The 13,500-nt window shown below is 50.3% G+C and overlaps 1 protein-coding gene across 2 annotated transcripts in view; it reads right to left on the reverse strand.

Moving 5' to 3' along the window:
* SH2D4B (SH2 domain containing 4B) overlaps window positions 1-13,500 on the reverse strand; it is a 66,064-nt gene that overhangs the window by 20,122 nt on the left and 32,442 nt on the right. Inside the window, exons 4-5 of one of the 2 annotated variants that reach the window (XM_028098922.2) lie at window positions 8,707-8,923; window positions 6,336-6,463 (exon numbers count right to left, since the gene is read on the reverse strand). In XM_028098922.2, coding sequence (XP_027954723.2) covers window positions 6,336-6,463; window positions 8,707-8,923 — 345 coding nt within the window. The remainder of the gene's footprint in view (window positions 1-6,335; window positions 6,464-8,706; window positions 8,924-13,500) is intronic. The other variant, XM_088019920.1, reaches the window with a different exon arrangement.

Raw genomic sequence — 13,500 nt, forward strand, 5'->3', positions numbered from 1 at the left:
ATCCAGAGGGAAGACTTTTGTGCCCCAATCTCTCTCCCTTGGTAGCGGTATATTCAAGGAACCTCCAAAATGGAGTAGGTAAGACCAGGATCCAGAAGCCAACAGGGGCTAGTTTCTCAAGCTCTCTGGGCCTCAGTATGGTCACCAGTAAAAAGCGAACCATGACTGGGTCAAGAGCAGTTGAGAGTTCCCATGAGATGATACCCATCAAGCCACCCCGTACATCTACACCACCCTGCAGACACGCAAGACTGCACAGCTGCATCATGCTAGGAGGGTCACCTACGGTCAGCCAATCCAAGTCCTCCCTGCTCTGTGCAGCTCAGAGAAGAGGAGACCTCCCAAGCCATGCAGTTGGAGGAGCTGAGTCTAGACTCCATTCCCACTCAGCCTCTGCCTTCCAAGCACAATCTTTCCCACTTCACAAGAAGCTGCCTCCCGGCAGAACGGCCTGGTGAGTCTGTCTTTCGCCTGCAGGACTCCCAGAAGAGCCATCCAGAGGGGGTCCCCACTGCCTGTACCTCAGCTCCTAGGCCAGAAACACCAGCAGCAATAGAGAAATGAGCAAGGTGAAAAAGCCAACAGTCACCCTTCATTCTCAGCCCGCAGACTCCCAGGCGCCCCCTAGTGGCCCTGTGCCCTGGCCATAGTTTCTAATGCACCTGTGCACCAGAGAAAACGCTAGAGGCTCAGCAGGAGCAGAGCCCCTGGTCCTGGAGTGCTGCCGGCAGAACATGCACTCAGAATCACAGTGCACCCTGGGCGCTAAGGACAGAATGCTTAAAGGCCCCCACCCCATCCGATGAGGCCACCAGCCATCCAGACTGCCCAACAGTGAGCTGTAACCACCAAAAAGCTCTTTCTTCAAGAGAGGAGCTTGACTCTCTGTTGGGGTCCAACTCGAATCCCAATGCTAGGACTCTCTTTGTAAGTCCTAGCCCCCAGCCCTGGTCCTATCATCTTAGAATAGTCTTCTCTTCTCAAGACAGAACTCCAGAGATTGAGAAATGGTGGCTCTATTCTCCCACCCATCCCCCACCAAGTCTTTTCCAAAACAAACATTCCCCTGGGTAGTCACTGAAAATGACCACAGTGACCTCTATTTCTTTCCCTTGAACCTCAAACACATTGAGATGCGTTGGGACCAAGGGCAAGGTGAACAAGGAGTCTGAAGGTTTGGGCCCATTCTAGAACCTCGCAGCCCTAGGACCTTCAACATTCCTGTCCTCTAACTATGCTCTGAAGTCAGTGTGGAAAGGTAGGAAGCAGTGCCCATTCCACTTGGGAGCTCAAGCTTTGCATGGAAAGCCACCCCCCACTGCTAGGCTCCCTGCAGACTGCACCGTCTACGTGGGGGGGGGGGAGTAACTCCTCCCTGGGGAAGCCCCCACTTTGTGCTTGTCTGAAAAGGCAGGACAATAACACCCCAGGCGAGGCCGTGCTCAAGATCCACTCCCAGGACCTGAACAGGGTCCTGTGGGAATAGTTTACCAACACCAACTACATCACCCACCGCCTAGCACCGTCCCCCACCAAGCCCTAAGGGTAAGTGGCAAGATAGCCAGTGGGTTGTTGCCAAGACAATAAACTATGGATCACACTGTGACTGTTTTTCTACAAGTTAAGCACAGAAAGAGAAATGGGGTCCGACTGAGCCAATGTTCAGACAGAGGATGTTCTTAATAATTTTAGATACATGTTGAAGTCCAAAAATAGATTTTTCCCCCAAAGCCAAGCTCAGATGCACGAGCTTTTCTTGGGAGTATTTTTATAGAACTAGAAGTCTCTCTTACAACCCCTGGAACATGACAATGAACAAAGGAGAAAGGAGGAATAACTTTACCACTTTCTCTTTTTAACAGAGGAGACTATTGAGAACTCCTTGGCCCCAGCAGGAAGCCAGTTCTCCTCCCCCTCCCCCCACCTCTGAACTCTGTTTCCCAGAGTGGGTGGCTTCTCTTGTGGCCCACCTCAGACTCCGAGAGACATCAGCACTCACACCAACATGGCTCATTATGGTGGACAAAGCACATTTGTTGGCTTGATCTCCATAAGTCCTGTGAAACCAATGTTAAAATCTCAATTTCATAGATGGGGATTTAAAGGACACACCCAAGGTCACAGAGCTGCTAGGTTCTAGAGTGGGCCCCGTATCTTCAGACTCCTCGTTCACATTACTCTTTGGCGCATACAATGTATCCAAATGTGTTTGAGGGTAGGGAAGGAACCAGGAGTCACAGTGGTCATTTTTAATCTCCATCTAAAACCCAGCTAAATTGGGGCGCCTGGGTGGCTCAGTCAGTTAAGCGTCCAACTCTTGATGTCAGCTCAGGTCATGAGCTCAGGGTCGTGAGATCGAGCCCCACATCGGGCTCCACTCTCCATGTGGCGTCTGCTTGAGTTTCTCTCCCTCTCCCTCTGCCCCTCCCCTCTCTCGTGCGCTCTCTCTCTAAAATAAATAAATAAAGTATTTTCTTAAAAAAATAGTTAAAACCCAGCTAAAATAATAAGGAATGTTTTACCCAGGAAAGAAAAGATTTATACTGGGGTTGTAACAGTTTCCATTATCGTCAAGTTCTCTCTCCCTCCTTGTCCTCACACCTTTTGACACACAGCTTTGCAGCTCCTCATGGGAAAGGAGCAGGATACACTTTCCCACGCCTGAACTCTGTGACATATCGTGGCCAATGTTATGAGGTGAAAGTTGCCAGCGTCCTGCTTCGAAGACTAGACTCACAAGCCTAGAATGCCACTTGCTCTCTGGTTGCTGGGAAGAGCATGCCTGGGCTAGCCTGCTGGTCCCAAGGGGAGCGTGGGAGATTTGGGAAGCAGAGCCACCCCCGCTGAGATGTCCAACCAAGAGCAGTTGAGAGCAGAGCCCCCAGCCCACCTTGGCAAAGACTCCCTCACAGTTAAACGGGTGCAGGCTGCCTGTGGGCAGTATGGGCAATAGCTCACTCTCTGGAAGGACTGGACCGGGGGCGGGGGGGGGGGGGGCGCCTCTCAGGGATGCTGTCACAGAATGCCTCCACTGGAGAAGAGGTCGGACCATACCAGTAGTTCCAGACTTTGGGATTTTAGGTATGAAGCAAAGTTACTCTCAAGAGTTTAGAAACCAACATGGGGCTGCTAGCTTTTTGCTTTTCTGAGCAAAGGCAATATATAAAAATAACTACCACTTACTATCACCACCAATTCATAAAAGATAGAACATTTTCATACTACAATGGAGGAAAGGAGATCATCTTAGAATACGACACAGTCCTTTCCAAGCAAAGACAGTGGGCCACCCTCCGTCCATGAGCCTTTTTCTTTTCATTCTGTCACATATCAATAAGAACTTTGTCACTAAATAGCTCCAGTCTGGGTATTAGCAACTTTCCCGCATGCTTTATGATAGAACTGTCAAGAGAACATGAAATCAGTTACATAAATTATGAGACTTAAATCACGGTTCTGTTTGTTCCGTGACAATATAAAAAGTTTATTTTTTTCATCAGGATAGAAAATAAAGCTAAGAGATGAATTTGAGCACCTCTGTCGTGCCTTCTCCGCCAGCTGCAGCAAGCACTGCGGAGCCCCCGGGGGCCCCAGCCCCACCCCCTCCTCCGCAGAACTTTGGAGCTGCACTGCGCAGGCGCCTAAGATGCTCCTGATGTCCTTCTGTGCTTCTAATGGATGAATGAAAAGGAAAGCAGCAATATTCTCAGGGCTACATAACTGGGAGCGAAGTGAGAAGCAGGGAATCCCCCAGGACCAGCTTGGGGGCTGTGTGCCTCAGTCACCTGTGAATGTTGACTCTTTTCTTTCTGGGCCATCAGGAGCCTCTCCATCCCCATGGAGAAGGGGGCAGGCTACAAGTGGATGGCTCCCACTTAAACTCACCCATCAGGCCCTCAGGAGACCCACACACCTACGAGACCTACCAGGGCCCAGTGTGGAGAAGCGATGGCTCTTCTCTGGGACTGGGAAGACTGGATCTAATCTGGCACTTGATTCCCACCTTCACCCATTCTTTAGGCATTCAGAGAAAATGAACAAGGTCTTAGTTTCACAGGCTCACGTTCAGGTAGGAGAACAGACAAAAGCAAATAACAAGATAAATACCAATCGGGTGAGCACTCTTAAAGAGATGAGCATAGTGAGTTGAGAGAAACTGGCAAAGGCTTCTTTAGGTGAGGATTCAGGAAAGGCCTCTCTGAGAAGGGGATATTTGAGATGAGAAATAAGAATGCATCGTCCATGCAAAAAGCTAGGAAAAGAGCAATACCAAGCAGATTAAAAGCAGGTGCAGAGGGCCTGGGGTAGAAAAGAAAACGGCTTGTTTGAGGAAGAGGGAAAAAGCCAGAGTTGTAGAAGCAAGGTGGACAAAGAGAGAATTGTGGTATGAGGCTGAAGCAGGAAGCTGGACCCATCATCGGGGGCCTTGCAGGCCCCAGCATGGAACTTGAAATTCATTGCAGATGTAAAGGTATTAAGCAAGGGAGTGACAGGATCTGATTTATATTTAAAATATTCGCAGGATGCTATGTGAAGGATAAATTGTAGAGGGGCCAGAGTGAAACAGGCAAACCTGTGAAGACATTCCTGCATGAACTGGGTGGTGCCTCTGTGACCTTTATGACCTTGGACAGTCCCTGAAAAATGCTACATTTCAGTCATCCCACCTGTAGTATGGCTACCACCTACACTCAATAGTTCATAAACTCTTTGGGCTCCTGAAGATGGGGTTGAAGGTGCACATGGCCTTGCTTGCCCCTGCATGATTTCACTCCAGCTGCCTGTCCTAGAGCTGGAGCCACGCCCACAGCTTGCCTGTGAGGGCCTCCCCATTAGCCCTTAAGAATACACGGTCTCTAGTGCCCATCATGGCACTGAGGGTCATGCTCTCCATCTGGATGGAACTGAGAACACATGGAGGCTGGTCAGGAAGCAGGTATGTAGTTCACATTGCAAGGGGAGACACAGGCCAAGGTGGAGGCTGGCCACGCTCCCCAGAGGCTGGCAGAAGTGAAACAAAGGCAGGTCAGGGTCTGATGGATGCTAACTGCAGCCAAAGAGATCCATTCTGACCAGGCTAGTCCTCAGACAAACCGGGGCTCAGTGCTGATGAGGGAGGGAAGACTCCGGGAGCAAGGCCAGCATGCAACTTATCCAGAGAAACCTGGCAGTCTGGCCAGGCTGCTGGAGAATAAGAAATCATATGGAGCAGAGAAGAGATGTCTTGGGCAAGTCTGTCCTGGATAAAGCACCCAGGAGACCAGCCCGCTATCTGGGGACACATGAGCAAGCTCAGCTCAGATCATCTGAGCCTGGCCCATCCCAGAAGAACTGCCTAGTCGATTCAGAAATTTATGAGTAAACAATAAGTGCTTATTTGTTTTTAGCTCCTGAGTTTTGGGGTGATTTGTTATGTCGCAATAGCTAACTGATACAGAAGAGGTTGATGGCCAGTAACGACTCCTATTTCACTGTAGCAAGTCTCTGCTGAAATTACAATCCTGTTTCCCGGTTTGAGGCCTCTCCAGGTTCAGATCACTGGACTGGGATCATGAGCTTGAGATATATTCTTGAACTTGACTTTACAAGGCTATCGGTGATATGATGAAAACTTTCTCCCCAATCTGGACCTGTTTCCTTATCTGAAAAATGAGGAGTTAGACACTTCCAGGGAGCCTTCTGCTTGGGTGACTCTGACCTCTTCATTCAGCTGTTCTGTCATCTAATCAACAGATATTTGTTCAGAGCCTGCTGTGTGCCTGTCTATGGCCAGGATCTGGGATGCAGGCTCAGACCACAAGATGTGGGCCCTGTCCACCAAGTGCAAGGGGAGCTCCCCGTCTTGTGAGTATAGAGAAGACGCCTCCGGATGGCCAAGGAGGCTGTGAGTGGGGGCAGTGGGCAAGATCGTGGTCATCCTTCCCCAGCAGAGAGAGGGGAATGAATGCACATTCAGAATCCCTGGCGCCTCCAGTCTCCTGGACTCCTGCTCGGAGATGTTTGCCTTGGTCCCTAAGGCCTTGATGAACGCCACTCAGCATTTCAGCTCATGCCCTGGGGAAATCAAACTCTGCCTTGAGCTCAGCACATTCAATGAGCAAACAGAGGGCAGCCATGGGACCTGTCTCCATGCCACTGTCCCCCAGGTGACCCAGGAGAGCCGATCCTTAACGCTGGGAGACTGGCCAGTCTCTGTGGGGGCAGCGCGAAAGTAGCCAAGTCCAAAGTCCTCCACTGCCCCTGATGACAGCAGTCCCTCAGGACCTCCTCCCAACCCTGGAGAGAGGCTGACAGGTGGAAACTGTCTGCCCCAGGGGCCCGGAAAGCCATCCTACCATGGAACCAGGGGGCGATGGACTCAGTGTTCCTCTCAAAGCCAGCTCTGCGAGGCAGCTGCTCCTCCTTAAACCAGCGGACTATGACTTCTCTGGAGACAGGTCTCAGTGGGCGCTCCCAGGTCCTGCTGAGAAGAGAGACGAAGTGTGAAGAGTCGGGGAGGGAGGGGAGGGGAATGGGAGGAGAGGGGAAGGGAGGGGAGGGGAAGGGAGGGGAGGGAAGGCCACTGTGAGAATGAATCAGCACAGTGCCCACACTCATGCCTGTGGAGCGAATTAAATGAGTCCAGGTGCATGAAGGCACTTTGCAGATAATAATGCGCCAACTACTATTATTTTTCCCAAAAGAGCACTGTTATCGCTTGCTTCCAAAAAAGCCACACAGATGGGAATGGAAAAGAGAAGAGGAGGGGGTGTTTGAGGGAGAGAAAAGGCATTTTTTTTCCCCTCTAGAATTGCAGAGCACGAACATCAGCATCCATGAAGGAAGACCCTCGTGTACCAGGAGCGGCAGACCCACGCACCCAGAGAGGCCAGCCACCAGCCTCCCTCCCAGGGTGGCCCGTGTGTAAAATGAACGTCTACAGCGTTATTCATTAAGGGCACTGCTGGTCATAACCAAGGATTTCAAACAACTCCAATGTTCATTAACAGAGTTTTTGATAAATAATTTCTAGCACATCTGCGGAGTGAACATGATGCAGTTAGAAAAAAGGAAACTAAGCCAGGGTGGCTGGCTGGCTCAGTCAGTGGAGCATGGGACGCTTGATCTCGGGGAAGTGAGTTCGAGTCCCACATCAGGTGTAGAGATTACTTAAAAAGAAAATCTTAAAAAAAAAAAAAAAAACTAAATAGGGTGCCTGGGTGGCTCAGTCGTTAAGCGTCTGCCTTCGGCTCAGGTCATGATCCTGGGGTCCTGGGATCAAGCCCCACATCGGGCTCCCTGCTCAGTGGGAAGCCTGCTTCTCCCTCTCCCACTCCTCCTGCTTGGTTCTCTCTCTCACTGTGTCTCTATCTGTCAAAAAAAAAAAAAAAAACTAAATAAAAATAAATGACTAGCTAAGAATTGATATGAAAAGACCTCCAAAATATAGTTAAATGGAAATAAAAGTCAAGATGCAGAGCCATGTATATAGTATGCAACCTTTTCTAAAAAAAAAACAAAAAAACAAAAACAAAAACAAAAACACAAGACAGGGCTACGACTTTTCAGGTCATCAACTACACAAAGGAACTGGGGGGGTGGTGCACAAAACCACTGAGGACAGTGCTCCCCTACAGGGGGGGAGAACTAAGTAGGTGGAGGTAGGCATAGAAGGCAACCATTTTCCATATTTCTTTTTAAACTTCGTGGTTTGTGAATCATATAAATGACAAGGAAGGAAGGGAGGGAGGGAGGGAAGGAGGGAGGGAGGAAGAGAAGAAAGGAAGGAAGAAATGCAGGTATGGTCAGCCCTCTCTAGCCCGCAGGGAGAGGGAGAAGGGAGTTATGAATAATCCTAAATCCCAATTAAAGTAAAACTCAGAACGTACTCTTCTACAGATTAACCATGGTTCAGGGACCCAGCAGACACTCACCACGCACCCTCATGGGGCAGTAGTTACTCAGCAAGGATGGAGGTGTGGGGCACCAACCTTGGGGCTGGCCTAAGGTGGGCACAGGCGGAAAGTGGAAAGGCTCCAGGCAACCTCTTGACCTTGGGTTCTGGCAATGATGGGCAGTCACCTAAGTGCCCCTGCCAAGCCACTCCAGAGACACCAGTGTGTGTGAGGACCCTCAGGACTCAACCACGCTCATCTGCAAACCTGTTATCAGAACCAGGGATGCACCAGCACTACCTGTGGTTAGAAAAAGCAGCCAGCCCTGGTTTCCAAGCAGCTGGGCCAAATTTAACCCATTTGAGGTCTTATATTACAAGTTCTTGGGGTGTGTGGACGTTTAAGAGCTTGAAATTATATGCAAACATTTTTGGGTATTTTCATATGCACGTCTTAGAGGGAAGAGGGTGCACAGCTTTCTTTAGATTCTCAAAAGAATTCTAGACCCCAAAATGTTAAGACTCCCAGAACTCTGGGGCTATTAGAAATCTCCAACCAGGAGCACTGGGTGTTATGCACAAACAATGAATCATGGAACACTACATCAAAAACTAATGATGTAATGTATGGTGATTAACATAACAGTAAAAAATTTAAAAAAAAAGAAATCTCCAACCAGACTCCTCACAGCCCTGCTCTGGCCCCATTACACAGACTTGAACACTGAGGCCCACGGCGGGGAAATGACTAGCTCCAAATTTCATAGCTGTTGGAGCAGAGCAGGGACTGGATCCCCCAGCCACGCTGCATTTGCAGAGTCCCCCAGACCCACCTGACAGGTATGGCGAGGGGTGGCGGAAGCCCGGGGCCTGGGAGGTGGTGGTAGAGTCTGGCCTCCTGCTCGCGGCTCTGGCCAAGCTCTTGGAACATGGAGCTGAGGCCGGCGACCGTGCCCTTCTGGATGGCGCGGAGGGAGTGGCGCCGGTACTCGTCCCTGGCGCGCTGAGCTCGGCAGCTCCTCTCTTCGTCCGCGGCCTTGGACCTGCGCACTGGAAAGGGGTGGAGAGCATGTTCACCCAGACCCACAGCCCAGGCCATACACCCAGCAAGCCAGGACTGGGCCCGGAGACCCGGGACTCACCCAGAGTCTCATAATTCACCTGGATTCACCTACATGGGCTACATGGAGGTTCAGAGCCCAGGAATGGCAGGGCCAGCCCAGCTCCGGCCAGCAGCTCTGGGCTTGCCCGTCACCGTGGAGGTAGAGACACTCATGACAGTTGAGGGTCATCTGCCTGTTCCTGCAGCCCTGGTCCAGAACGTGCAAGCAACCTTTGGATGGAAATATACATCTCTATATGTATTTCTTTCTGGGAGTACCATGTGCCCACCTGCCAGCCTCAAGGGCACCTGGACAGGTGCCCAGCATCTCCAAATACCACTGCCAACCCCCACATTGACTCTAGGCTTTCTCTGTGCCACACCCTTGTTCCACGCTTCCCTGCAACATCTTGTTACAGATGATTCCCCCAACCACCCAGGGTGGAGGGCCCATCACTGTTTCTACATCAGAAACTCAGCCTCCCGAAAGTTACAAAACTTGCCCCCAAATAAATAGCTAACAAGGGGCAGAGCCAGCGTTGGAAACCAAGTGTGGCTGTCTCTAAAACCTATGCAGCCATTCCTACCACCTGCACCCTACCTCTCAAGCTCCCTTCCTTTGAAATCCAGGTGTGCCTGACACCAGAGCCCCTGCTTCTTTCTACAAAAAGCCAAAAGAGCATTTAAGACCCTCCATCCAACCTCCTCATGCTGCTCATGTGGAATCTGAGGCAGGAGGAAGGACAGTAACTTGACCAGCTGGAGCAATGGCCAAGCCAAGCCTGGAGCCATCCTTCCGGCTACCACAGGCTGAGTTGTTGAAAACCCTGGTGTCCTGGTTCTGGTGCCCTTTCTCTGGTTTGCGGTGGCCCTGACACTGGGTGAGTGTGTTGGAGAGAGAGGATCCTCTGGTAGCTCTGTCACTCGCAGACCGCAAACTCCAGATGCCCCTCTCTCCAGCCTTCCAGCTTTCTGTGTTTCCCAAGGCAGGGCCTGGTCTCGGCCAAGTGGCCTGGGAAAGACATCCGTGTGCTGCTGCTTCTAAAACTCAAAAGGGAGTCCTGGAACTGGGGAAATGACAAGAGAGGGAACACAACCTGTTGGAGGCAAGGTCTCGAATTAAAACCAATTCTTTTGCAGTCTGAGTGCATCTTGTCAGGCCCCTATCTGCCTCTAAAATCTAATTCTTTTTGTAGAGAACTCTTGGAGCTGGACATGTTCTAACAGTGCATGACTGGTGAGTGCGCGGGCCCGGTCCTGGAGTCAACTCTTACCCAGAGTCTGTTCCTGCTCCAGCTCCATTCCACACGTGTGTCGCAAACACCTACAACCGACCAACATCAGAGAACTGCGTTCTGTCAGTGTTTGGGAGGATACAAGGTAAATAGCCCCTGTCCTGAAAGAGAGCACTTTTACCTCCCACGTTATCAAAGACCTTGTCTTATAATAGAACATTTCCCCAGATATGAGGAAGGCAGCATAAAGTCTGTCCCTCAGAAAGATTTATAGAAGTGGAGGTCACATGCAGAGCCTCCAGTAGGCTGAGCCCCCCAAGGGCAGGTGGGGGACTTGCTCTGCTTTGTTCATGGCTATATCCCAGGGCCGACATACACAGGTGTCAGTGAACAGACAATGCCTATTCTTGGATGACTGTGCCCAATCAAGTATTTAACTCTGAGCTGGGTGCAGACATAACAAAGACCAGACCCTTCCTTCAAGGCACTCAGAGCCTGCCTGGGAAAATAAGACAAGGATCTCTAACACAATGAAATCTGGGACAGATAAAAGTACTGTCAGGGGTTAGGGGCAGCAGCTCTCATATTCTGTGAGGGAGCCAACAGCCATCCCAGGAGAGGAAGCATCTGGAAAGGTCAGTAGGCGTTTTCCAGAGAAAAGAAGCCATCCCAGGGAGAAATCTAGGTTGGATGCCCAGCTGGTTCATCTGTCTGTTCCAGACACTAAGAACACCATAACGCCTGCCCTGCATTGCCATGGGAGGGTCAAAGATAAGACCAGGATTGCCTGGGCGTGAGCTCTGCAGCCACCAGCCAGCAAACCAAACATGGAAGCTGGTGACCTACAAAAGCCGGTGACCTTTGAGAGTTTACAGCCCCTGAGAGACAGGGACACTCAGTGACAGGTAGCAAAAGGAAGTCATAGGCAAACTAGGAAGACAGGCTGTTGGAACTCAGCCAGGTGAGGCCCTGAGCCATCAGACACACAGAGACCAAACCCAGCCTCCTAAAGGCCAGCTCTAATCTGGCCATTCTCTTCCTCAAACGCCTTCAGGGGCTCCCACTGCACACAGGATAAAGGATAGCCCCCCTCTCTCCCAGCCCTTAAGAAGTGTCCTGCCTGCCCCACTTTTTCCCCCAGTCCAATGGCTTCTGAGCTCCTCCCCACTCTGCTGTCTGGTTCCACTGTGCTCCCCACGCTCGGCGGACTCTCCCCTGTGCGGCTGTGCTCAGCCACCCAGACCCGCTGTGACGAGCGGGCAGCCAGGGCAGCCAGAAGGGCCAAGCACTGACGTCTCCCGGGGATGAGCAAGTGGCCGAGGCTGAGAGCAGGAAGCAATGGGGGGCTCTGCCGTGGCCTTGGCCAAGCCTACCTGCTGCCCAGCCACACACGCGCATGCTCTTTAGCCACTTATCCCATGCAGACCCTGAGGTGGTTTCCATATCTCGGCCGCTGTGAATGATGCCGCAATGCCCGTGGGAGTGCAGGTTATCTCTCCAGTAGCCTGCTTTTTTTTTTTTAACAATTTCAAATAATTTATTAAGGAAAAAATCTCAATTGCTTATTGATTTTCGATCCAAAGTTAAAAAAAAAACATGAAATGGTGAAAATTATTCTTGATTAGAATTTGATGGCCAGATGCCACTCCTGGCTCTGTCAAAGAGTTTTGGCCAGGTCAGTTAGCTTCCTTATGCTTTTTTTTTTATTTTTTTATTGTTATGTTAATCATCATACATTACATCATTAGTTTTTGATGTAGTGTTCCATGATTCATTGTTTGTGCATAACACCCAGTGCTCCACGCAGAATGTGCCCTCTTTAATACCCATCACCAGGCTAACCCACCCTCCCACCCCCCTCCCCTCTAGAACCCTCAGTTTGTTTTTCAGAGTCCATCGTCTCTCATGGTTCGTCTCCCCCTCCGATTTCCCCCCCTTCATTTTTCCCCTCCTGCTATCTTCTTTTTTTTTTTTTAACCTATATTGCATTATTTGTTTCAGAGGTACAGATCTGTGATTCAACAGTCTTGCACAATTCACAGCGCTCACCATAGCACATACCCTCCCCAATGTCTATCACCCAGCCACCCATCCCTCCCTCCCCCCACTCCAGCAACCCTCAGTTTGTTTCCTGAGATTAAGAATTCCTCATATCAGTGAGGTCATATGATACATGTCTTTCTCTGATTGACTTATTTCATCCAGTAGCCTGCTTTCATTTCCTTCGGCTAGATACTCAGAAGTGGGGTTGCTGGATCATAGGGTAGTTCTATTTTTAATTTTCTGAGGAAGCTTCATACTGTTTTCCACAGTGGCTGCACCAACTTACATTCCCACCAACAGCGCACACCGGGTCCCTTTCACACACGTGCCTGCCACACGCCATCCAGCTTCCCTAGGAAAGTCCCTGAACGCCTCTAGGCCTCCGTTTCCACCTCTGGCAAAACGAGAATGACACAAATGTCTGCCTCACAGAGTGGTCATGAAGGGTAAATGGAAAATAAAAACATATGAAGTATTCTGGAAAGGCAGTGTCTTATTTGATCAGGCCCCTGACGTTGATCCTTTCTTCAAATGCCCCAAAGCCTGGGTCTGGAGCCCGGCTGCCTAGATTCAGATCCCAGCTCCACGTTCCAGCTGTGTGACGCTGGACAAGCTGCTTCATTACCCTGGGCCTGCGTTTCCTCTTACATAAAATGGACACAACGGTAGTCCCTACCTCATAAAGTTGTCGTGAGGCTTGAGAGAGCTAATAGTGTTCACTTAAAACCATGTCAGGGACATATTAAGCACCATGGTTAAGTGTTAAAATTTTTCCTTTTTTTTTTAAACAATTTTTTTTAGGATTTTATTTATTTATTTGAGACAGAGAGATACAGAGGGAGAGAGAGCTACAGAGAGAGAGAGAGCATGAGCAGAGGGAGAAGCAGAGACAGAGGGAGAAGCAGGCTCCCCACTGAGCCAGGAGCCCGATGTGGGGCTCGATCCCAGGACGCTGGGATCATAACCCGAGCAGAAGGCAGACACTTAACCATCTGAGCCACCCAGGCGCCCCTAAAATTTTCCTTTCCATTAGCCCTGGTATTGCCAAGTCCAAACCAGAGTTCATGGCCAGTCCAGGAAGAGACATCCTTGCTGGTCGATCACAGGGAATCTGCTCTGGGTCAAGCAGCTTACCCGAAATTGCAAGTTGAAATCTTAAAAGGTTGCTTTAGTTCCTTGTCAGAATCAGGGATTCAGACTGTATCCCGTGAATCTGCCGCGAAAACCCTCAGCCAAAACTCACAGGG

The sequence above is a fragment of the Eumetopias jubatus genome, unplaced genomic scaffold (genome assembly GCF_037043125.1).
Source record: "Eumetopias jubatus isolate StellerSeaLion01/CBP00866 unplaced genomic scaffold, mEumJub1_p1.0 scaffold_17, whole genome shotgun sequence".
Lineage (NCBI taxonomy): Eukaryota > Metazoa > Chordata > Mammalia > Carnivora > Otariidae > Eumetopias > Eumetopias jubatus.